The sequence below is a fragment of the Trachemys scripta genome, chromosome 2 (genome assembly GCF_013100865.1).
Source record: "Trachemys scripta elegans isolate TJP31775 chromosome 2, CAS_Tse_1.0, whole genome shotgun sequence".
Classification (NCBI taxonomy): Eukaryota; Metazoa; Chordata; order Testudines; family Emydidae; genus Trachemys; species Trachemys scripta.
The window spans coordinates 97,527,740-97,554,163 of NC_048299.1; the positions used below are offsets into that span (position 1 = coordinate 97,527,740).

The 26,424-nt window shown below is 40.1% G+C and overlaps 1 protein-coding gene across 1 annotated transcript in view; it reads left to right on the forward strand.

The window, feature by feature from the left end:
- Positions 1 to 26,424, forward strand: part of ADCY1 (adenylate cyclase 1) — a 229,307-nt gene that overhangs the window by 100,808 nt on the left and 102,075 nt on the right. The window contains exons 3-4 of the mRNA XM_034761297.1: positions 3,801 to 3,919; positions 15,086 to 15,197. Coding sequence (XP_034617188.1) covers positions 3,801 to 3,919; positions 15,086 to 15,197 — 231 coding nt within the window. The remainder of the gene's footprint in view (positions 1 to 3,800; positions 3,920 to 15,085; positions 15,198 to 26,424) is intronic.

Consider the following 26,424-nt stretch of genomic DNA (forward strand, 5'->3'; position numbering starts at 1 on the left):
TGTGTGCTTACAATTAGTCTTCTATTGGTCAGAATAGTGACAACATAAAAATTGCCATTTCCCACTTTGTTTACCATGTATATTCTAAGTCATAGCTGCTGACTTTAGTAAGAAAAATGTTTTTACTACTTCTCTCAGCAATGCGGAACCAATATAACTGTGAGACAATGATCTCTGGATTCTTTTCTGACTCAAGCATTATCATTAGAATTAACTAAATTCCATTCACAGAAATCTTCATTAATGATGAGACATTCGGCAGAAAGAGCCAAGCTTGACATTCCCAGATTCCCAGTTGAGTTTGTAAGACTGGCAATTAAAATACAAACCTAATGCAACATTGTTAATGGAGGACATTTATAGCCTATTCTGCCATTCCTTGGCCTAAGTGAGATTTTGTACAAGGAATGCCAGATTGGGTCCTCTAGATGGATAGACCATAAACAGGGAACCCTTTAATGTTTTTTTTGCAGAGTATGACCACACTTTAAATCCATTAATGTTTGTGGAAGATTGACATGTTGTGAATGGATTGGATACAGAATAAAAATACTCTGGCTGAAATCATGGCCCCATTGAAGTCAGTGGAGTTTTGCCATTGTCTTCAATGAGACCAGCATGTCACCCTCTTTGCAGTGTCCAGCTACACTGTAGTGTTGGGGTATGTTTAAAGCGTTCCAAAGGTCAGCAAGAGAGCCAGATATATCTTTATATTTTTCTGTCTACTGGCTGAGTCTATTTGTTTGGATCCAATATGATAATGCACTAGATCCTGATGATATATGCAAGACAAGGCTGTTTGTCACTAAAAAGGAGGCCTGCAACGTATGTGGTTTTTCCTTGTCAAAGTTGTTACTAATCGGTTGGTGCTCTCTGTTCTTCTACCTGTTTCACTTTTTTCTGTCATCCTCAATGGCAGCAGCTGCTCGAGCATGAATGTCAACACAAATGTTGCTTGTTATGCTGTCTCTTGTTCCCATTCAGTGTTCTATGCAGCCATGCTGATCTCCGTTCCTTGTCTCTTGTGTGGGTTTTTTTTTGTCACCCTCTCTGAGAAAATGAAGATACAACACAGTGGGGCTCACTTAATGGAGATCCAGACAATGCTGTTTCCTGAACCTGATCATGTTTCTGCATAGCTTGGACTGTTATTTCTTTCATAGGTCCAAACCCTGGGTTTCTTAACCAGTCCTTACTCAGGTAATCTGGAATTCAATCCCATATTGCTTGAAATATGGCTCAAATTTTGGCCGAAAGAAAATGGGCTTTTCTCATGTTTTTTTTTAAGACCAACTTTTTGATGTCATCTATGGGTTTGTTTGTTTGTTTGTTTGTTTGCTGCTTTATACGCTAGAAAATTATAATTTCTTATACTTGCCAGCCTCCCTTTTAATTGTTCTGATATCCAACCCTTCTGCTACCTCCCTCCTTGATCTGGAAAGCTCGTCAATGTCTGTCCTCTTTCCAAGGATGTACTGTAATTGGACTTTACTCATTCAATCAGTTCTAGGCAACTAACCTTGTTTGTGTAAAGGTTTTGTGGCTGTTGTGCGGTTGCTAATGACTCGTTTTGGCAATGTCTCTAATTTTTGTTAAAATAAAATTTACCATGAAAAAAATCTTTTAAAACATACTTTCTTGTTATAGCCAATTGAATTCCAGCTCAGATGTGAACCTTTCTTGTTAACGCGTGTGATCAGCTATATGGTGGTGCAGCCTGCATTCCACCTAGCCTATGCAGTGCCTGTCCCACTGCCTTCTCTGCACTTTATGCAGCTCTGTACATTTCTGATGTGTACTGTGGGAGCTGTCCCTATGTTCCTTAGGGCTGGTCTACACTGGGGGGGGGATTGCTCTAAGATACATAACTTCAGCTACGAGAATAGCGTAGCTGAAGTCGACGTATCTTAGATCGATTTACCTCGCATCCTCACGGCACGGGATTGACGGCCGCGGCTCCCCCGTCGACTCTGCTTCTGCCTCTCGCTCTGGTGGAGTTCCGGAGTCGACGGGGAGCGCGTTCGGGGATCGATTACTACCCGCCGATCCGGCGGGTAGTGAACATGTACCCTAAGTGAGGATAGGAACTACTCAAGATATCCCTTCCACCCTCCACTCACCTTTGTAAGGGTCTGTCATAGCCTGGCCCACTAGGGTTTTTTGAACCACATTGTAAAATTCTAAGAATATAAGAATGGCCATACTGGGTCATCTAGCTCAGTATCCCATTTCCCAGCAGTGGCTGGTGCCAGATGCTTCAGAGGGAGTGAACAGAACAGGGCAATTTAATCGAGTGATATATCCTGTTTTCCAGTCCCATCAATAGCAGGAATATAAAATTACACAGGTAATTAAACAAAAACTTATAGTAAGAGTATATTTTCCTAAAATGCTCTAGGACTTTTCTGCAAGGGAATTGGTTGATGTATAAAGCCACTCACAAATATTTAATTTCTGCATGTTCTTTGACTTTATTTACTATAGTTTATACCTGGATATTAAGAAACCTAATTAAAATTAATGGGACTTAATTCTCATTTATGCTACTACAGGAATGTTAAGGGGCTTTACTGTAAATGAGAATCAGGGGTCAGTAATCTTTTTCTTGCAAAATTTAACTCACTCCTCCATGATGTAAATATCTGAAGCATTAGCCTTTGGAAGCAACACTATAGGTCAGAACTCAAAGTTGGAAGACTTGTGTTGTACTTTAGTCCTGTCCCGAGCTCATGGCTAGAGCATAAGGAGTATGTGGTAAAATGTTACCAAACAATGCAGAGCATTAGTCTGATCAAACCTCATATTAACCACTTCTCTTTCTCCATTCTCTTTCTTTCTTTTACTGTTTATTTCACTTTATTTAATTTTTGTCCCCTTTATGTTTCTTGGCCAACTGAAATAAGGAGAAATGTTGGGCCAAAGTTTGCTCTTGGGCAGTCATTCGCAACTCCCACTACTTTAGCTCTGAATCTTGCAATCAGATGTGGCAGCATGGGTTCCATCTCCCATATGGGATGCTAACAGATCTGATTGCAGAGTTGGGTCCTTAAATTCAAATGCATCTTAGGGCAAAAGTTGGCATATTTGAGTTTTAAATGTGAAGAAGTGCTGGTGCTCAGATTGTGTTCTCTTTGAGGACTTCTGGAACTCTCTAAATAGGGTAGCCTTCACAAGTTTTTAAAGTGCCTATGAGTAGGTCACCATTTGGGGAATATAATGTAACCAATATCAGAGGGATCCAAAACCTTTGGAAATATGGGATTTTGGGTAAGCAGGAGAGCGACATATGATAAAACCACTGTTTCCATGCTGGCCTATATTTTATAAAAATGTACCTTTATTACTGTTCAGTTGATTCAGGCTGTGTGGAAAAAATTATAGCAGATTGCACTGTTTAAAAACCTGCTTTAATAGACCCAGTAACACTTTGATTCAGTTCCAAACCAGTAGATACAAAAGCATAGTAAATGTTCTTGGAATTCCTTCCCAGATAAATGATACTGGTGATACAGTAAGTTGTTATTATTAGTTTTATGGTTATAAGTATAATTATGGACAATGATTTACTCTTGAAACTAGCTGTTTCCTTACTGTATGGTCTTTTATGTTGTACAGAGGAATTTGAAAAAAAACTCTCCCACAGGCAGCAGAAATATAAGAGAGGAAGGGTTCATGTTCTTTATGGAACAGAAATCCTCAGGACATATGCTGGAATAGGGGAAATGGTTCGATTTTGTTCATAATTGCTGACTGGGGGGAAAATTACACCCCAAAACTAATGGGTTTGCATTTTCTTTTAGGAGCGTCTCCTGATGAGTCTTTTGCCCAGGAACGTTGCCATGGAAATGAAGGAAGATTTCCTGAAGCCACCCGAAAGGATTTTTCACAAGATTTACATTCAGAGGCATGACAATGTTAGGTAGGAGTGACACCAGCTCACGAAATAATGTAAAGCAGATAACATGTAGTGCAAATAGAGTGACACACAGTGACTTTGAGATCTTACAGCACAAGAAAGCAAGCCCAATGGAGATGCGTTGTGTTGGTTTGGGGGAGGTTGGGATGGCTGAGTGGTAACATGCCTGTAGAGACTGTGGATAACAATTTTGAGTTGATAAATAATTTAGAATAGTTATGCTAGGAGGAACCAAAATTTATATGACCTAGTAGTCATCTGATACAGTCTGTTATATTTGTGGTGGATACGAATATTTATTTTGCATGATACTGACAGACTATATTACCCTACAAACAGGAAGCATTGGTTGTTTGTGCAATAGCTCATTTATCCAGACAATGGGAAGGAAGTAAATGTTGGTGCAGTGCATCCATTTGTCATCCTAGGAAAATGTATATCTGTCCCCATCACTTGATCATTCAGCCTCACAGATGATTGACTGAGGGCCTGTTTCTGCCACCCTTCTTGTGTTAAGCAGCATGCTGTTCCATGAGCACTCCCTCTGAAATCAATTGTTGTTATCTCAGTCTTGCTATTCTTCCCACTCCCACCCTTCTCCTCTCAAATGACCTGGTCCTGCTAGTGCTCAGGAATACAGTGCCTTCCATTCCACAAAGAGTCTTTTTTTTTTTCTTACTACTGCAAAGTTCAATAGTTCAAGTTCTTTATCTACTAATGGTGTTCTTAGCAGAAACTTGTATTATAAAAACTGAAAACATTTTTAAAAACACTGCTTTCCACCATTAGTGCTCTTTGTTTTCATTTGCTTCTAATATTCAGCTTGGATAATGAAAACAGAGAAATTACTTTCACTGAAATTTGTACTCAGTTTCTAGTCAGTTTCACTTTGTTTTCTCTGAACAAGCGCAGTGCTGCAGGGTTTGGGTTTACCTCAAAAAAATATTTGGTTTCCAAACACTTCTGCAGGAAAGTCCAAATAAAAAAACCTTTTTACTAGGGTCAGGAAGTTAACATTTATAGTGTTACCAACATTCATGATTTTAGTGAAGGTCTCATGGTAGATTTTGGTTTTTTTAAAGCCTCAGTTCCTGGAATCTTGTGATTACGTGAGAATCTCAGCGTTTCCTTTTTATTTTTAAATGAGTTTCTAACCCTCAAAGTTTCAGAGAAAAACTTGAAAATGTGACCCAAGTGCCTCCTACAGGCTCAGAAATCAAAAGGCAGGTAAGATTTAAGCCAGTCTCATTATTTTTGGGGGGTCCTGGCTCATGATTTTTGAATGCTTAGGGTTGGTAATACTGCATTTATATTGATCTTGGATTTCGCAAAACCCAAATTGAGAGTTTCAAAAATAGGTGCCTATAACTAGGCATCTAGGATGAGATTTTCAAAGGTCCTAAGCGATTTAGGAGCACAAGTCCCATTCAAAGTCAATGGGACTTGGTCTCTTAAGTCACTTATACACATTTTGAAAATTCCTCCCTTAAAAAAGAACTACCTACTTTTGAAAATCAGGCCATTTCTTTAGGTACAAGAATGGATTTAGGAACCTAATTTTAGGTTCCTATTTTTTTACAAATCTTGCCCCCTATCTTTATTTGTTGTGCCTAGCACTAAAATGCCACCCTCCCCATCATCTTTGCAACTCGTACTAGTTTCAAGATGGCCTACAAATGATAAAGTAGTAAGGATGGGAGGTTGGAGAACTGATCTGAAGAAAAAACCTTCTAAGCCAGATAGATTGTATCACATTCCTATGCTGTGACTGTGACAGAGTCAAAGGAGACATTCTCTTCCTCAGACATACCATCAGCAAGTCCTTGTCCAACAGAACCAGTCGTGTTGGGCTCTGTAGTGAGACCTTTTTATCTTACTCTTTTAAAGAGTTGAGTTTCTCTATCTACAAGCTTTCAATCTACTTTGCTGCAACAATCTACCCAAGCTGAGTGAGTGACACTTGGAATCAGTGTCACCGGGATGTTTTCAATGCAGTACCATCTTGGGTGGATTTTGTACAATTTTGTTCAGTGAAATCTTCCATGTTGAGGTAATTACAGCCAGTTAGCTGGCAGGTGGACCTGCACTTCTTGGCTTGTAAAGATGATCAAGAAAGCTTGGGGCTAATTATTGAGACCTATTAATGCTTTCCTTGGTGAAAGGGTAATGATTGTCATAACAGGTCATCACCGGGGATTGAATTTGGGACCTCCAGTGCTTAAGAAATGTGAGTCTCTATCAGACTATCCTTTGTAGAGCATTCACTAGGGAGGGATGCATCATATTCACTAAATAGTGAGTTATTAAAGCGTGGTGCCAGCTACCAGTCTCTACCTGAATGTTTTCAGGGAAGGTTATTGAGAAAGTGAAGTGAGGACAGTACATGTCACATCTTGAGCTCTTGGGTGTCCTGGACCCACTCTTCTAGATTTGGCCACCATTGTGGAGCAAGCTGGAAATGTTAACAAATGTTTCTCTTAGCTTATTCCAAAACATTTTTCCAGCATGTTTCTCAGTGAGTTTTGTCTCTCTTTATTCTCATCTGTTCACAGATGAATCTCTCCAGCTGTAAATCACTTCAAGCTTCCTTCTTAATACTGTAGGGGTTTATTCTCACTCGGCAGTTCAAAGCATTAAACTCCCCTTAACATGAATGGAAGCCGTGTGTGCAGAGTGGGGGCGAGATTAAAACTTTAAACTACATTTGCTTTTAACTTGATGCTGCTCCATAAACCTCAATGGATCACATTTAAACCTTTCATCCTGTCAAAGAACAAGCTACCTTCTTCCTTAAGTCTGACACCATTATATTCTTAAGTTGCGACTGTAGTGGTATCAGTAAATCCTGCCCGCCCAGAAACTTGCAAACATTTTGGCAATTTCAGTAATTTTGTAGTGATTTATTTTCCAAGTGATGATCCTAAAATAAAATTAATACATTTTAGATGAGAAATTTTAAAAGCTTACTGAAAGGAATTTTCACTTGGTCTTACAGGTGCAATAAATCTGTCATTAATAATCATATCAACTAAATAATAATTTACACCTGTAGGATCCAGCACATTGCATTCAAGGATGTCACAAACATTAAGCCATGAGCATAAAATAATTAAGGTCTTAACACTTCTGTGAGTAAAAAGGATAAATAAAGTCTTGTTTTAACGATGAAATAGCCTGAGGCAGAGAGATTAAGTGTCTTCATTTAGCCAGGTGTAGGGCTAGTTATAATACCCAGGAATCTTGACTCACCTTCTCTCATAGGCAAACTCCACAGAGGAGGTTAGACTGGACAGGAAGACAAAGTCACAAGCTCTTGCCTAGGGGGAAAAAATCAAGGTAAACTCCTTGGGAAGGAGCCATTGTTATGACTATTATATGTGAAGTGCCACCAGTAATGAGATGGAGATTGTAAGATTGACACTCTTATCACCCTTTTAACTTCAGTCACATAAATGGAGTTACTCCAGTGTAAGAAAGAGCAGAATCAGGCTCTTGTTCATGCAATGCTGTGCTGACTGTTGGTGCTAAATAAATTACCTTAGAATGTTAGTATTAATTATGATTTAATGTGTTCTTTGGTCCTTATCAGTGCTGCATTTCTTTCCCTATCATCATCCATCTTTTTACAGATTTTTTTCTTTGAAGACAACTTAGTTTCTGCCTATATCACTGTAGCTATATCCTTCTGAATTTAAATGGTTAAATGGGTTCTCAAATAATTACTTACAGCCTTTGTTTTTTCCATCATACTCACAGCCACAGCAGTGACAAGCTATTCTTGCTTGCTTTCTTATAACTGACGTACATGGCTGTTTATAGCATAGTATCTTTTTATATTATTTACAGTTAAAAAAAACAGTATGTTAAGAAAGGCTTTTCATTTTTTACCTCTATCATGTAAAGCCATAAAGAGCATGATAACTTTGGGTTTGAGCTCTGTTACCTATCAAAAGAGAAGGATCAATGAACCCAAAATTGACCACAGACTTAGAAGCCAAATAATTGCACAAGAAAATATTATGTTATGGTAGGCTTCTGTGTGTGTATTTATATGTGTGGGTGGGGGGAAGAAATCTTTCCAAGGCAAAGTTTCACTATATCTAGGATGTGGACCGAGGTACATAAAAATCATGATTAAAAACAGAAAACATTGATCTTTGGAAGCTTTCCAGGGAAGAGGTCAAATGGACTTTTCATAATCTGATGGGAGTCAATATTGTGCAGATGAAATCTGTACTCTTCTGGGTAGCTTTGTTTCCTCTTCCTACACGTTGTGTGTAATAATTAGTGATTATCTAATGGATGGACCTTGACCTCAGAGAGACAACAATTGTTGTGTCAGTTATCAAGAAAGCAGCAGAACTGTTTGCTTGCTTGCTTATGTTTTGTTTTTAATGGGGCTGTTCGATGTAACAATAGGAACAGATGCAAATGCCATGGGTTACCTGAAAAAAAGTTCTTCATAGAATAAATGGATGAAAGCAGAAAAGAAAGATGTGGTTACATTTGCTTGTCTGACATGATCACGGCATCAAGAAAGATGTGGAAAAGGCATTGGAGGGGGGATAGTCTTGAAAAGCAGATTTAGAATGGCACAAAGAGGGTGGATCAGGGCAGAAGATCAGTCTTTGCCTTAGTTTTCTGTAAAATGGGGATAATAATACTTTCTCCCACTTTTTGTCTGCTTTATCTATTTAAATCATACACTCTTCAGGGCAGAAACCATCTCCTACTCTATATATATATAGATTGGAGTCCCATTGTGTTNAAAATTAGGCTAAACTAAACTACCATAGTAGAGACTAGAAAATTCGTAGTAGCTTGAATGCTCATTATCCATTTATATCTTGAGGAATCTTATTCACAGAGCAGAGTGAGTACTTGTCTGTTTACATTCTAAACTGGCCACATTTCTGTAAGCTGCATATATTAAAATATCTCTATTAGCACCTGATTATGAGTGGGAAAAGCTAATTGCTAAGTAGATGAATAGGCAGATTCTCTGGAGCCCCATATAAAGTGTGCACATGAGATGATTATGTTATTTTTATTAGTCTTATAAGCAGCACCTAGCAACTCCAACCAAGATTGGAGTCCCATTGTGTTAGGCACTGTACATTATATATATATATATATAATGTACAGTGCCTAACACAATGGGACTCCAATCTTGGTTGGAGTTGCTAGGTGCTGCTTATAAGACTAATAAAAATAACATAATCATCTCATGTGCACACTTTATATGGGGCTCCAGAGAATCTGCCTATTCATCTACTTAGCAATTAGCTTTTCCCACTCATAATCAGGTGCTAATAGAGATATTTTAATATATGCAGCTTACAGAAATGTGGCCAGTTTAGAATGTAAACAGACAAGTACTCACTCTGCTCTGTGAATAAGATTCCTCAAGATATAAATGGATAATGAGCATTCAAGCTACTACGAATTTTCTAGTCTCTACTATGGTAGTTTAGTTTAGCCTAATTTTAACAATACACTAAATGCAGGCAACAATATAGAATGAAATTGAAAATATTGATCTCTTACAAACTGAGCACCTGATCCAAAGCCCATTGATGTCAGTAGAAACCTTATCATTGTCTTCAGCAGGCTTTGGGTCAGACCCTATAGGTTCTTTGGACATTTACTTGTGAAAGTAGTCCCACTGAAAATCTCTGGGATTATTCCTGTAAATGCTTGCCACCAGGTAAGAGTTGGACATTCAAGGCCTAAATAGAGGCTACTATTCTTAAGAAACAGTACATGTCTTAGATTAATAGTGGCATCTTCAGTCCCAAGAAAGATCAGACCGGAAATACCAGTCTCATTAAAAATCAGATGTTTATGAAATGTCAAGATGAGTTTAAAAATGCCCTTAATTTACGCTGTAGCGAGGTTTCAAAGCTTGTGTTATGTGATCCTCCTGAGGCAGATGGTTCGTTGGGAATTGATTTTAAGGAAATTTCTAAAAAAATAAGGAATACATTTTCCTCCTTTCATGATTTCACTCCAACAACCCCATGTTCTTTTTGTGAGCGCCTAGTTCATAATTCACACAGCCTACTGTAGATCTTAGTGACTTAGAATGTGTCTACATTGGAGGTGTGATTCCCAGCTCATTCCCATAGACATACTCATGCCAGCTGTGCTCCAGCTACCGTGCTAAAAATAGCAGCATAGCCTGGCTAGCAGGGGTGGCAGCTCAGGCTAGCTCATGGAATATGTACCCACCCAGAGCCCCTGGGTACATACTTGGGTAGCTAGACCAACTTTCTGCCTGTGCTATCCTGGTAATGCTGCTATTTTTAGAGCTAGCACAGGTTCCTCTACTCAAGTTATGAATCACACCTCCCAGCTCAAATGTAGATGTACCCGTAGAAACAGTTTTATTTATCAAACTGTTATAGATTCCGTCCTGTGACAGTATGTTATACTAGAAAATTGTTCTTATTGTATGTTGACTGAAGGTGACCTAAAGGCTCAGTTAGCAATCCTTACTCACATGGCTGAGCACTTACTTATGTGAGTAGTTCCAATGAAGTCAATAGGACTTTTTATGTGAATAAAGTGTATGCATGAACACTGTTAAAAAGTGAACATTCGCCATCTGTAGAATTTAAATTTGCTATGGTATTTGCAGTGTTTTCCTTCCAAAACCGAGGATGCTATATAAATAATGGGATATAGCAGTGAACCGTAGCAGCCTAGATCTGCTATGCTATGCAGCACAATTTGGAGGCACACTTTTAGCAGATGTTGGAACCCAGCAGAAAGCTGCTGAAGGTCTGCTGACTCATTGTGGCAGGTGCAGCTCGTTAATGCCATCAAGGCTATAAGGGCGGTGGGAGGGAGCTAAGGCAGAGAAGATCCTCGAGGGATGGATTAGGCATTATTTTTGAGGGAACAATAAAGCCAAACCACAGGCAGGGAGTGAGTTTGGATGCTAATTCAGGGTCAGTGTGCTCTGTTGAGGACCAGGTAGGACCATACTGGTTGCATTACAAATAATTAGAAGGTTACAACATAGCTCTAGTGTATTATTTTCTTATAATTACTCTATTTAACAACTTTATAAATCCTGTGGCTACACAAAGCATATAATCCTCTCATATTCTTACTATAGGGATGAATTTCTCCTCCTCCTTTCAATGTCCCTTCCATTCCAACAAATGGGGAAGGACATCATGAAAAGCAATGTGTTTATCCCACAAAATGGAATTACTATTATTTATTACTTGTATTACTGTAGCACATATGAGCCCCAGTCATGGATCAGGACCAAGTGATTTATAAACACAGAACAAAAACATGGTCTGTGCCCCAAGCAACTTACAACCAAAATATAATACTAAAGATAACGGATGGATACTGACGGATGGAGAGTACATGGAATCAATGAAACATCTTGCTGACCAGTACTAACCTATATGGTGTTAAATATTTTTGAACTGGAAAATGAGTCTTCGTTCCACTTTTGTGTGTGTTAAATACTTTTTTTTTTTTTTCATAAATAGAAGATAGGGCCTAAATGCACCCCACTCTTTGCACAACAACAAACCATTTAATGAGCGAGGCTGCAATACAGCAGAGGCCTGGGATTTGGAAGACCCCTACTTCATTCATTGCATACTGTCTGTTCTCTGTGCTGAGGACTCAGTTTTGCTATCACTTGTTCAGAATAAATCCATGCCTAAATAATAAATAATATGACTTATAGAATGAATAATATGACTTACAGAATAAATCTATGGCTTGCTGTAGGTTTTCACTGTGGTAATGGAATATAATTTAATCCAACGTAAGACACAGATTCACAGGACCTCTGTCTTATTCAGTGTGTGTTGTCCAAGCTATACATGGAATGAGGCAGGTATCCTGCAGTTATTTGAAATAATATAATTAGACTGTATTGTTGTGCATATGCACAAGAGGACAGAGTTAATTTTGAGTCCAATTTAGACTTGACATTTTCACTGCCTTTTTACTCAAAACAGCCATTTTTGAACATTGTACATTTGTGATAAAGACTTGTGATTAATATTCAGCTGTGTATAATTGGAACATTACAATTAAAATGTTCAAGAACTTACAGTTATTAAAAGCAAACGAAACCCCTAAACCTTAAATGGAAATGACCATAAGGTAAGATAACATATATCAAGATTTTGTTAACTTTAAAAAATGTCTACATTCAATTAACAGTATTGATATATAGAAATTCGCCTTTCAGATTTCACAAACAAATGTAACAATATACACTTCAGAACTCTCTTAACACACAACTATTTATATATTTTACATAGTTAGTTATGCATATACTAGTGTTTGCAAGTATGTGTTGTGGGTCACTTTATACATCCCCAATTTGGCCTGTTGCTAATAAATGAAAACCCTATGGACCAAATGGTGAAGTAGAAGGATCAACATATGTGCCAAATAAATGTTCCTTTTAAATGAATGTATTTGTTGTATAACTCATTGTGTCAATTCTGTAAAATAACCCTCCTTTAAGCAAACAGATAATAAATGAGCACCTTTACTGTAGACCATGGTTAAATAATGAAGAGCTCTAGATGTAATACCTGTTCTTAACAGTAACTGTAGGTCACCTACTATATTTAACATTTAAGTATTTGAGCATTTACATTCTTTCCATTAAAATATTGGGCAGTCTGTATTGTGTGTGTGTGTGTGTGTTCACCCCGAGTGCCGATTTGAAAATTTCTTGATTAGCAAATACTTGAGTTTTACTGTCTTATATGTTTTGAAAGATTTAAAGAAGTTTCCAGATTTGAAAAACAAACCACCATAAAATTCTAAAGCTACCATTTTCTAAAATAGTAGCCACTAATTTTGGGTGCCCAGTATGAGGCATCTCATGAGACGTTTGGCTGTCTCATGTTGAGCAGCCAAAAACAGTGACCACTGCTGAAAATTTGGCTGAAGCCAGGAATAGGAAAACGCATAGAGCAATACATCAGACATAAACAGAAAAACTCATCATATGCTTATATAGATCCTGGGAACTTCTGGCGTGACAAAGAAACCAAATAGAATTTCTAATCGAATAGTAATATTTCATGAAAGAAAATACCAGTGATGTCTACTTGAATAGAATTGAAGTCTGACAGCTCGCTGGTATATTGGATTGTAACAGTCCTTGCTTTTTACCTTTTGGATAGCTGAATTCCCGTGTGTGTTTGGGTCAATTTCTAGAAATCTTTAATGCACATCTGAGTGTATTTCAAAAACTTCAGGGAATTTAGTATGATGATTTGGCACTGGCTGACTGATTTCATGAAAGACAGATCCAGGTCTATCAAGCAATGATGTTGTAGGTCCAAAATGAAGTACATTGGCAGAGCTTTGGGGGTAAATCTGAAGAGCACTTATTGGCACTACCATATTTATTTATATTCTATTTAAGTCTTTCACTGTGCCATCTCCATGGTGTCTCATGGTCATGACACTGTAGTCACAAGGCACCAGAGATTAATCTATCCATACATATTTTATATTTAAAAAATCTTTACTATGATGATAAAAAACATGTATGATGTAAATGATCAAATTCTGGAGTGTAGTATGTTTAAACAATGCTCTAACAAAGCATGTTCTAGGAAGTGAAGAGGAGTTGCTCTAAGGATATGCATGACAGCACATACATGAGCTTCTAGGCCTGTATTGAGGTTTGGAGCTGTTGAAATTTAGAAGGTTCAGTGTTTTGTTAGGCTAGGTTACCAAGGTTGAGGAGGTGAAAAGGATTTTGGGGCAGAAGTTATTTTAGCAATTGCATGGAATCAAATGAGGTATTGGGAGGATTTGTGGCAGCGGGGTGACTTATGTGCCTTTGATAAAGGGCTGGGTTGGGAATTGAGAAGGTTATATTTTCCCTTTCTTGGGTTTTCGGGTGAGGGATCAGATTTGGTGACCTTGTCTGGAAGCAAGAATGGGGGACTGGTTAGGTTTGTGTTTCTTGCATCTGTTACATTAATTGGGAGGGAAGGAGTTGCAATTGTAAGAATGGAGAATTGTTTTGGAGGAGGGAGATTTGTGCTTGGTTATCTTAAATTGCTGTCCTCAAGATGTATTAAGTCATACAAGCACATCTAGAGCATATGGGTAGGTGGCATTTTTATAAACCTAAATAAATAATTATTTGATGTTATTTAGGCTGGGTACTGCTTGTAAGTAGATCCATAGCACTTCCACAGCTGCCACAGGGCCTGGGCCAGCAGGTGAGTAAATCTAAATAATTAATACTTCTGTAGTCGCTTCCATTCAAGGATCTACTTAGGTATTTATATGGCCCCTTTCAACGCAGTATCTGAGTAACTCCCAAATACGTTTAGATTTATCCTCTCAACATCGCTATGAGGTTTGGAAGTGTAATTAAGGCAGAGGGGGCAGTTGGGCATGCAAGTCAATGGGATTTGGGTGCTTAACTCCCTAAGGATGTTTTGAAAATTCCAGCCTAAGTGATTTGCCCAGGGTTTTACAGTCTGTGGCAAAGCAGGAATTGAACCCAGATCTCTTGAGTCCTGATCCATAGCCTTAATTCCTCAGAATGTTTTGTAAGCATTAATCAGTTGAGCCTCACAGTACTTTCTGTAAATTAGCCCCATTTCTCATGTAGGCGAACTGAAACACCGAAAGGTTATACAATTTAGAAGTTAAGCGAGGAAGGATGGTCGAGTGGTTAGGGTGCTAGCCTAGGACTTAGGAGCTCCAGGTTAAATTCCCTGTTCTGCCATAGATTTCCTTTCTAATGTGGGGCAAGACACTTCAGCCCCTCTGTGGCTCAGTTCCCATCTGTAAAATGAAGATAATAGTACTGTCCTACCTCACGGGGTGTTGAGTCACTCAGCCCCCGTACAGTGATGGGGAGGGGAGCGATATAAGTACCTAAGACAAAACTTGCTTGAGGTTCCAGGAAGCCTGTGGCAGAGCGAGGATCAGAGCACAGAGTCCCCTGACTCCTAGTTCTGTGCTTTAAATGCAAGATGATCCTGAATCTTTGATATTTGTGCTCTGCATAGCACTTTAATGGTGGCAATCCTCGTTTGTCTGGGTTTGTGTTCTGGGTTGCACTCAGTGCATAGAAGAAAATTAGAATAAGAAGGTGTGTTTTGCACTAATGTTTCCATGTTTCCTTCCTTCTCTTTACAGCATTTTGTTTGCAGACATTGTGGGGTTCACTAGTTTGGCATCACAGTGCACTGCTCAAGAGCTGGTGAAGCTTCTGAATGAACTCTTTGGCAAGTTTGATGAATTAGCTACAGTAAGCATGTCATTCTCTTTTTTTTTTCTTTTCTTTCCCTATTTAATTTAATTGCTTTTTGAATAATGATGTCTTGGGTGGATTACATATGTTAGAGACATTAAATAGATTGATTGCTAGCCCCATTTCCACTGTGAGGCCCATAAATCATGAGTTTCTAAAGTTTCTTTTCATTGATTTATATTTATATTTTTGAGATAAAGCAATCCATTTAAATGGTAAGAAAAGAAACTGCAGTTGGTATTTTTAAAATACTTTCCCCAGTGCTCTTGACTGGACTTATTTACAATTAATGGAGGTAACTATTAAAAATGTAATTTTTTTACCATTCATAGAAAAGAAATAGTATAGTGGAAGATGTGAATATTGAATGTATAGTATAAATCTATTATGTGTTGGTGACAAGAGTTCAGAGCCTCAGTTCAGTTCCTCGCTGACAGTTGCCCATGTCACAGAAACTGTGATGGCTCATCAAAGAGGCTATTATGGATGTAATAGATGTATTCTGATTACAAGTATTTATTATCTAGTCACAGCACCCACAGAGTAGTAGATGCCTTATGGAATAAAAAGACAGACACATTCCTTGCCCATAAGATCTGATATTATAATGGTACAAAGACATAGCAGTCGAGAAATACAAACAGTTGGTGGGGAAGTTGGAGGATGTGTGGTTGCAGATGACCAAATAAGTTCACGTGGTTGTTTGTGTGTGACACCCATGTCCTGTTCCAAATTATGTTCTATATTATGTTCAAAATGTTTCTTCCACAAATGTCCTTTTTAATATATAGTGGTCCCTTAATCAAGACTCTCCATTCCTTCCCACAAGGCGCTCACCATCTAAAAACATCCTCCCATGCACTGTGCTCTCTCACCATCCTACCATCTCCTCTCCTGACTCCACACAGCAACCCAGAGTGTGTCCTTCTGCACCTCCCAGGGATTAGCCTCCCTTAATTTCCTCAGTACACATCCCCTGTCCCTGTATATAACTCTGATGTCAAGCTTTGAGACAGATGAGCAGTTTCCATCCCGCCCCCCATTCCTTTGCCAAACTGCCTGCTGATAAGATAGCTGGCAGTGTCTCCTGGGTGGGAGGAAGTCTCCTGCTGTATGCGATACCGGAGGGTGGGGAGGGTGTGGTGACCTACGGGCCCTTCTTTTCTCTCAGTTGTCTATGGGAATGGGACTTCTACATGAGGTGATCAGGGCCAAACTGTAAAATGTCAGTTTCCTTCTGTGTCACAGGAGTCCAGAAACTGTGAAAGAAGACCATGACAGAACCTTCTCTCCCATCCTTAAAGTCCCCCCACCCAATGGTGTTCAGGCCCAAAGAGGTGCACTGGCTGGGCTGCAGCCTCCCTGCCCCATTGCTGCAGCACCCTCCATCCCTCTGTACAGCGGCTATTTCTGGGCTTCTCAATTCCTTGTCCTGCAAGTGGAGTAGCTACAGTTTCTGCTGATGCCGTGTTTGTTCCCAGGGATCTGGCCCCACCTCGGGAGATGTTCTTCCTTCCTTAGCCTGTATGATTGGGGGGCAGGGCTGCTAGTGTCCCTTAAGCCCCATCCCACATGTGTTAGCTGTTTTTGTAGGGCTGCCTGTAGCGTAACAAAAGTGAGGGAGAAATTCACTTTTCCTTTTAGATCAAAGTAGCCTAAAAACTTGCCTCATGTAGCCACAGAAGCTTTTATAATTATCTTTAAAAATTATTCAACCTCAGAGCTGCATTTAGGGATGCCAGATGCACCAAACACTAGCATGGGCAGAGCTGATTAGACTGATGGCCTACGGGATGGATGCCAAGTGACAATGGATTTAGGTGGGAAGCTTTGCATAATTTCTAAATACCAGCACAGCTCCATGAATGTCAACCCTGTGTGACAATAAATAAGCATTTGGGCCATTCCCGATGCCCTTTATGCTTGAGTGTTTTTCACAATTAAAAAAAAAATCACCAATCGCAATGGGGAAAAGTTCATTGTAATCAATGGAAGTCTTTGGATCAGGCCTTAGGTCCTAGCTCTCGACCTCAAGATGACTTCTGCATTTTCTTTGTTAAGGAACTAATAAGAACAAATATTTTAAAATAAAAAAAAAAATTCAAACTCCAGGAATTCAGTGAAACTTATTCTTATTATTTTATTTATAAAATGTGCCTACAGCATTGGTGTCCCTGGCATTTGGCCAGATAGGGTATCTCTGTATTGGATGCATTCTGATTGAGCAGTGGTGTGTGTATATATATGGTGTGAGTTAGCCTGTCTTTCTCTGGATTTTAATAAGGGTGCTTGCATTTCCTCTGATTGCTATGACTTCCATAAGAAGAATCTATTGCACATTGTGTGCTATAGAGGGGAGATCAGAATGAGGATAATGCCTGTGTCAGGAGACAAAGAGGAGCCTAGTAGTAAGATCATACAAGGACACCTTGGGAGGATCTGAAACTGCCCTTTTGTAGGGCATGTGCATTGAATATATGATTATCATGGGAAAGGGATTGTCCCTGACACCAGTGCTCTTTTCCCTGTTCTGAGATCTCACCATCTTGTCTTGCTCCATTTCATCTTGTTGACACTTTATCTCCTGCAGATGTAGCTCCTACCTATTCTCTGTTGTATATCATTCATTTCTTGCACTGCATTTCTTGTCTGGGATGCCTTTCCCAGTGGCAGGACGCCCTCCTGAGGAGTAATGTAGCGAAAGCATGGACACCCTTTGAGAAACCAGATGACAAAGTAGATTAATCCTCTAAAGTTTTCAATGTGCCATAGAGGTCCAGCCAGAAGACTCAGAGAATTCTTTAATGAAGACCATGAGAGCCAGACATGATTTAAGTGAGCAAGATCTCTTGCAATTCCTTCCAACAGCATGAGGAGACACTAAAGTGTTTCTCAGCATTAGAGTAGGATTCTTGTCAGTGGTTCACAATTATTCCTACACATCTATTCGTTCTTCTCACTTTCTTTCCCAGAACTCAAAGATGCAAGTGTTTGATACCCCAAACAGAGAGAATGGCACAGAAGGCGATCTATCTAAGGTACTTAGGTGCAGAATCTGAGCAGCTCACAATCTTTAATGCATTTATCGTCATCCCTGTGAGGTATCCCCATTCTACAAATGGGGAACTGAGCCATAGAGAGAGACTCACTTTTTCAAGGTCACACAGGAAGCCTGTGGCAGAACAGAGAATTGGACCTACGTCTCCTGAACCTCAAGCTCATGTCCTAACCACTGGACCATCGTTCCTCTTCTAGGGAGGGTCATCAAAGTCTTGTTTCTGCTTTGGCTGCATTTATGCTATAACAGAAAGCTATCTAATTCTTATGATTTATTTTCTTGTAGTAAGTCTGTTTCTGCACTGGGGCGTATGCATCTAATGAGAACATGAAAGGCCTGATTCTCCCCTCATGGTGTGTCTACTCTAGGACATTCCACACCATCATTCTAGCACTGAGGCAGCATGCAGTGGGTTCATGCAAATGGTGACAATAAACAAATCAAGAGCATAAATCTAACCCAGATATAAACACTAAAGAAGGTGTATGGTAGAGTTTTAAAACTATGTGGTGACTCTGTTATGCACTTGCAAGATAGTCAGTTGCACGTAAATCGCAAGTATTCAGGCTGCATGTGAGTAGAGCATGGAGCAACTGGAAAGATGAAATCCATTGCCCAAACCAGGGCCAGGGTGCAGGGCTGCTACTGTAGTTTATGGACTAGAACAGCCCAGTTGAGCTGTTTGCACTGAATATTAGCACTGTTTGGTCTGCATAAATGTGAATGTGTGGCTCCTTCCCATTTCAGCCCCATTGTGTCCTGAGCCAATATATGTGGAGCCAATAGTGAAACTGTTTACATGGCACACTGGGGTTGCACATAAATCTCTGAGATCAATTCACCATTGGAATCCCTGCCCAGAAAAAATGTGGGGCTTAGCACCCAAGGCACTTAAGCAGTTGCATAACTTTGAAGCTAATGGGACTACTACGTACTTAAAACTACACATGCGCTTAAGTACCTTTCTGAGTTCTTGCCCTCTGGAGCTTCACTTCATGGGTGAATTGCATCCTCTGATTGGGGCAGTGAACCCCCCTGCCCCGCCTCAACTTTCTAAAATCTAACACACAGTTTTCCTTTGAGAATGAAATGAAATCTCTTATCTCTTCTTAACGATGCAACGATGCAAAGGCATGAACCAGCATTTGCATGCGACAGTAGTTTGTAATGTACGGCAGCAGAGTGTGAAAGAGGACAAAACCTGTCTTTTTTTTTTTTTTTTTTTCCCCCGCAGTAAAGAGAGTCTTGTAATCATGTCTCTTTCAGTCAGATGAAATGTGCACAGAGATACATGATTTTTTTCACAGGGATTCTAATCTACTGATTAGAACAACTACTGCGTGTGTTTTGTACCTGATTAATTCAAAGTCCTAGTCTGTGTTGGTTAAAAACAATGGTGTGCATTAAAACTCCAGGGTGTGTGTGGGGGGAAATGCAAGGAAAATCTATGGTCATTTATTTGCAATGTGTACGGTCCCTGTGACTACTGAAGTGTGATCTGTGATGGTACATTGTGTGTGTTGTTGGTGCTTAGGAACCAACATCAATTGGAAGTGGCAACTTGTGCCAGCCCTTGGTAAAATAATTGCCCTGTCTTACAAAGGTAATACAGAAAAATGATCCCAGATAGCACTGCAGTAAGTGTGGTAGGAGGAAAGGGCAAATATTAAAACAGCATTTACTTACTGTTAGTAAATCTTATGGAAACAGATGGGCTTGAATGTTTCTCAGCATTAACAATTTAGTAAGTTTTTTAAAAAATATTTAAATAGCACCTTTCATCCCAAATGATCCCAAACTAGGTTAAAATATATTATAATAATCATTAAAGTTCTATATTGAGTCTTTGTTCCTAGCACTGAGTATTGGTTGGCATGTAGCAAGTCCTTAGTCTTTAACCTTTTCATTTCTGCTATGTCCTTTTTTACAATGGAGTGACCAGAACTGAACACAGAGGGCGCACACCTGATTTACATAATGATGTAATATTTTCTGTTATTCTCCATCCCATTCCTTATGCATCCTAATATTTTGCTTGCTTCTTGACTGCTCTTTTTACACTGAGCAGAGATCTTCATTGAACTGTACACAACGATGCCAGGACTTTCTGGAGTTGATGCAATTAATTTAGAATCCAGTAAGGTGTATGAGCAGAGGAAATTATTCCCTCCAGCATGCATTACTTTGTCTTTGAATTTTGTCCCCTTGCTGTTCATCCTGTTTTCCACATCATTAATAAATCCATTACACTGCACAGGTTCTAGCATGGAATCTTTTGACACCCTGCTGTTAACCTTTTGCAATGATGAACGTTGACCATTTATTCCTACTCTTTGTTTCTTTCTCTTAATCGGTTTTTGATCCGTGACAGCACTCTCACACTTGCCTCTTATTTATTTCCTTTAACAGCCTCTTGTTTAGGACTTTGTCAAAAAGACTTCTTGAAAGTTTAAATAAACTATATCAACCAGTTCTCCTTTATCCACTATTTCATAGGCATGTTCAAATAATTTCTGAGAGATAAGGGAGGCACAATTTTCTTAGTAGCAGCTGTGCTAGTTAGAAGCGAATGTATCTTCTAGGTATTTTAGTTTTAATTATAACTTCAGTCAGTTCACCAGGTACCAAAAGTCTTACTGGTGTGTAAATCCCAGATCACTCTATTAAAATATAGGTATAATACTTGCTGCACTTCAGTTCTTTTATATGGTGTGATGCCTCCTAGAGGTATCCAGGGTTATGAGGCACCTTGATACCACCTGCCCTTAGCAAGAGGAAGTCATGACTGCACCTGCTGTGAGTCAGCTGCCTAAATCCACCAGACTCTGGCAACACAAGCACAACCTTCCAGTCCTCCACAGACCTCACCGTCTCTGTACGGTTAGCAATAAGCACACACAAAGCCCCGAGTCCTCCAAGCATTCCTCTGGAGTGCCCAGCCGCTGATTCATTGAACACTCAAATCTCTCCTTCCAAAGGAATAGTACACACCAGTTTACTAGTTTAACTCAGGATCACTGCTCTGCTTAACACACAGCACTTAGGTATCTTTATAGTGGAAATGATAATAAGTTTATTATCAAAGAACAGAAATTCAAATGGTAGTAAGCAAGAATATTTTAAACAAATAGTAAGGTATACAGCAAAGTCATAAAACTCTTTCTAGGGCCTAAACTTAACTCTCAGGACATTCCCCTGTCTCCTACAGGATAGCTTGGCCCAAGTCCTTTTCCTAGCACTTTTTCCATCAGGATGGATGAAATTCCCATTTCATAAGATTAAGCCCACTGCAGCTTGTCTTCACAGATGGAAGGATGTCAGAACATCTCTCTGCATCCCCAGATAGATCAGACCTTTGATCTTCACCTGAAAACAGCGTTCCCTCCCCACTGTTTACCTCTTCCTGTTGATTTCCTTCTGAAGTCTCCACAAGCCCTTCATTAGCGTTTGACTCAGTATGCTAATCAAAATGGTCCACCGGGAGATAAGTGTATTCCTCCTCCTTTCTCAAAGCACGCTATCTTTGAGTAACCTGGCTTTAACTACAAGACCTAGAGAATGTAATTTTCAGCATATATATGTAACTCTTCACATATTATTCCATACATACATCTTACAATGATTGATGACCACTGTAACGGAGGCTTTCATTAGAGACCTTATCTGACATTTCTTGGTGAAGCCATGGGATCCCTGTGTATCCTTGTGCCCACTGCCAATTGTTGCTTTTTAGTGTGCCCATTTGTTCCAGCACCCCTTCTTCTTACACTTTAATTTGTGGATAGTTCCTCATCTTTATTACCAGAAAAGAGTAGGTATCTCCCCAACATTCTGTGTGGTGAAGACTGAACCAAAAACAAACAAACAAACAACAAATATTCTGGTCTTCTTTAATTGTTCCCTGTGATGGTCATGAGTTGGAGCAGGTTCTCCCCCTAGCGGTTAGGGCCCAAGGCAGCAGTCACACCCAATGATTCATCCCCAGCAGCAGTTCTGCCTAGTGGGTGCAGCTCTCAAGCAGCAGTTCCGCCTAGCGGGTGCAGTCCTGGGGCTGGGTAGGGAACCCGGGACTTCCCACTCCGTCGGATTTCCACCTAGGGCCCTGGAAGGCTGGTTCAGCTTTGCTCACCTTGTGATGTCTTCTTTCAGCCTCAGTCAGCTTCCCTGGGTCATGTCCTATCTCATTCTGCATCCCCGCTAGCCACCCCTTGGGAGCACTGCCTTCAGGGCTTCCAACCGTGGTCTCAGTGTCCAGGTGCTGTGGCTCCCCCGTTCCCTGGCTTGGTGAGGGCTCGGCTCACATCTTTCACAGGTGCTCCCAGAGCATGTCCTTCTCCCTGGCCTGCCAGGCCCTGACTGAGCTGTCTGGCTACCTGTTAAACCCCACTTCCAACCCAAGCACGGGCAGAGGTGCGGGGCCTCCTTAGCCCACAGTTGCTTCTTAATCCCCTCCTGTCCAGTGAGGACTTTATACTCCCTGTCATAGTGGTGAACCCAAAATTTCACCACAGGCTTCCTACATCTGATATACATAGAGAAGTTCTTACTATTTGTATGTATGCCTTCAATTATCTGCCTTTCAAACTCCACCTTTGTCCTACACCTAGTTTCCTTCTTACAAATTGCCTATTGGCTTCACTGGGATTGGGCTTCCATATGCTGAAAAATCTCTGATTGCTTTGTATAATGTCTTGGATGTTGTCATTTAGTTGCACTGATTTATTTCTTGTATCCTATTTCCCTTTCAGTTTAGAGTTATATATGCTATGAGACTCTGTGTCAATGGAATCCATGCTAAATCTAAGTATTTTAATTTATTTACTCTTGACTTTAAGACCTTTTTGACTAGCTTTCTTGTTTCTATTAAATTCCCCTCTTTCTAAAGTTAAGCGCTAGCTTGCGGTACCTTTCCTCCCTCAGAGACCTTGAACTTAATTATATTATAGTCACTGTTACACAGAGGTTTAACGGTAGTTGCTTCTTGAACCAACTCTTGTTTCTTACTGTGTACTACATCAAGAATGAATAGTTTCTCCTCTTTTGTGCTTTAGGACTAGCTGTTTCAAGAAGCAATCATGTAAGAAATTGTTTCTGTAAACATTATCCCATTGTGACTAGTTAATATATACAGATAATTGAATTGCTCCATGATTGCCATTTCATTAAACATTGCCTCGTTGTGCTTTCTCAGCACTGTGCAATTCTTGGCCTGGTCTGGAAGCTGTTGGTAGAACATAGTCAAAATTCCTACCCTGCCAGTATTCTCGTAACATGGGATTTGTATCCACACCGATTCAGTTGTGGTCCTTTCCACTAAGAATTTTTATCTCCCTAGATTCTGTGGTATCTTTTAAATACAACACTACTCCCGCCCCCCGCCCGCCCTTTGATCTGTTCAGTTTATAGCCAGGTATTACAGCAGCCCTTTGATTTTTCTCATTTCACCATATTTCAGTAATGTCTATTATGCAAGGTCATCTGCCATTGCCAGGCATTTACACATGCATAATTTTCCAAAATATTCACCTTGGGGTGTGGCTTAATTTTCCCATGTTTAGTACCTGCTTAAAATGACATTATTTTTGGAAAGCTTGAACAAAATCTGTTCAGTGTTTTTTGTGGGGTGAGAGACTGGGAAAGAAACCCTTTTGATTTTTCCCGATTTATTTATTTTTTCTTCAGCACTTGGCTTTTCAACCTTGATGTTGCATTAGTGCTAGTAGTTGCATAGGACATGCATAAAGCATGACCAAAGTACAGCCTCCTAGGGGCACAGGCTGAAAGCTAGGCTTAAGACCACAACATCCACACTGTACAACAGTTAGAGTGACAATGAAAGGTTTTGTCTAAGTCTGTCATGTTAAATTCCTCTTAGCAACGTGCCTTATAGTAGTCAAGCATGTAAATTAACGTATGTGACTATTAAACTGGTCTCAACCCAGCATTGCGACCACTTTGACATTCCCATATTGCTAAATTAGAGATTGATCCCAACTAGATTAGAGGGGAATTCCAAGGCGGGAGAGGTGTTCCACATACGAAAAAGTTTGAGAAGCCGCTGGACTCTTACAAATTAACATACATACTTAACACTAAGTAAAATTGTATGAAACAAAATGTGTCTTCCATTTCATGGTTACTCTAAATAACTCTGCTTTGTTTCATCTGTAATATAGTTCCCAGGATGGTAGGGCATTTACTATGACTTCACTTCATCCTCACAAACACATCACTGAATTGCAAATTTATGTAGGCTTGACTGGAGACAACCAATTTTCTGCCATCAAGCCATTTGCTGTGGGACTTTCTATATTGGAGTCAGATTTGTTTTCCTTTTCTATTATTCCTCTCATGTTGTAAAAGGCCTTACTTCCCTTTAAGCCCATATTCACTATTATTGCTATGCCCATGTCTCCATTACCCAGCTAAATTGAACTCGGTAGGATCTTGCATGCTGCTCCTTCTTAAGCTTTCTGTATTCATGGGATCATGGAATGAAAGAAAACTAGTGTAACTTTGTAAAGTTACTGTTACCAACATTAAATTCCAGGAATGTGACTGCACTGAAGCCAAAAAGTTTCCAGAGCAGTATTTTTTTAACCTAAAGTTCAAAATTAAATGCAGCAGAAATATCCTTTAAATATGTGTACTGTAATGGACAGGATATAGTGAAATACACTTATAGTTAAGTAATTTGTTTTAGACAGTGTAGCAGGGTGGCTACCCCACTCCTAAAATAGAAGGGGTTAAAAGTAGCCCTGGAGAGGGCTGTGCCTGCGGATGGCTGACTGGGGAAGCAGCTGCAGCTGGCCATGCCCCAGTCAGGCCAGCTGTGTATAGAAAGGCTGTGAACCAGAGGTCCAAGAGAAGTCTCTGTCCAGGCTGGGAGAGAGCAGGGCCTGTCTGCCTGCAGAAAGGGTACTGGGAGTGAAGCAGAGCTGGGGAAAGGCCACAGGAGCAGGGGTGCTCCAGGCTGGCAACTCCAAGGCCCATAGAGGTACTTGGAGGCAGAGGAAGGCAGGAGGTCCGAACCCCCTTGCCTATGATGAGTGGCTTTTACACTGCAGTCTGCCCCAGGGAGCGGGGGCTTGGTGATGACTGGCAGTAGCCCAGACTGAGGCAAGGTGGGGATTAGAGGGTTGGGGGTTTCCCAGAGAGGGGAGACCCATAGAGACTGGTGGGGGTATTGCCAAGGGGCAGCCCCCAGGTAAAGGGGCACTGGGGTCCGGGAGGGACATGAGGGCTAGTGGCAAGCGGGAAACCGGCCTGCAGAGGGCGCTCTGGAGCTGGAAAAAGAGCTAATTCCCAACGACCAGCAGGAGGCGCCGCAGGGGTGAGTCCTGCACCGTTACAGATAGCATTACTTCTCTCATAAGTTGAGAATCCCTCTAACTAGAAGTGCTATTGGCACAGTGCAGTGCATTGAAACAATTTATAACTCATGCTACTTCACTATAGCGGGCGTTTCACTACAGTGTAAGCATAAGCATCTCATAAGCATCTTCTACTGTATACACCTCTCCTGACAGCCACCCACAAAATATAGAGGTTTGGAATGCTGCAAGTATTTCATAAGCCATTTTCCCTTACTCACAATAGCATATGGACCCAGAAATTTCCATATTGTATCAGACCAATAGTTCATCTAGTCCAGCATCCTCTTTCCTACAGTGGCTGGTACCAGATGCTTCAGGGGAAGCTGCAAGGAACCTCAAAGTGAACAATTACACAATATCCTGCTCAGAGGGAAAGTTTCTTCTTAACCGTCATCTGTTAGAGGTTGGCTTATGCCCTGAAGCATGTAACTGTTACAGTTCTGTTTTGTTTTTACTCCTACTTAGTGATGTTCTCCTTATCCATATAAATTTCCAGTCCTCTCTTGAATCCTGCTAACCTCAATGGTTTCTTATAGCAGTGAGTTCCACAGGCTAGTTAGGCATTAGGTAAACAGTTTTTGTCATATGATTTTTGCATTTGTTGCCTTTCAGTTTCATTGATGGGGCCCTTTTCCATGTTTTATGAGAAATGGTAAAGAAGAGCATTCAACTGAAGTTATCTGCACCATTCATTACGGTTTGCATACCTCTCCTTTTATTAATCTAGTCTGTAAACAATCCCCATCTTCTTTCCATTCATCGAATAACTTTTGTCACTTTGGGGGGGGGG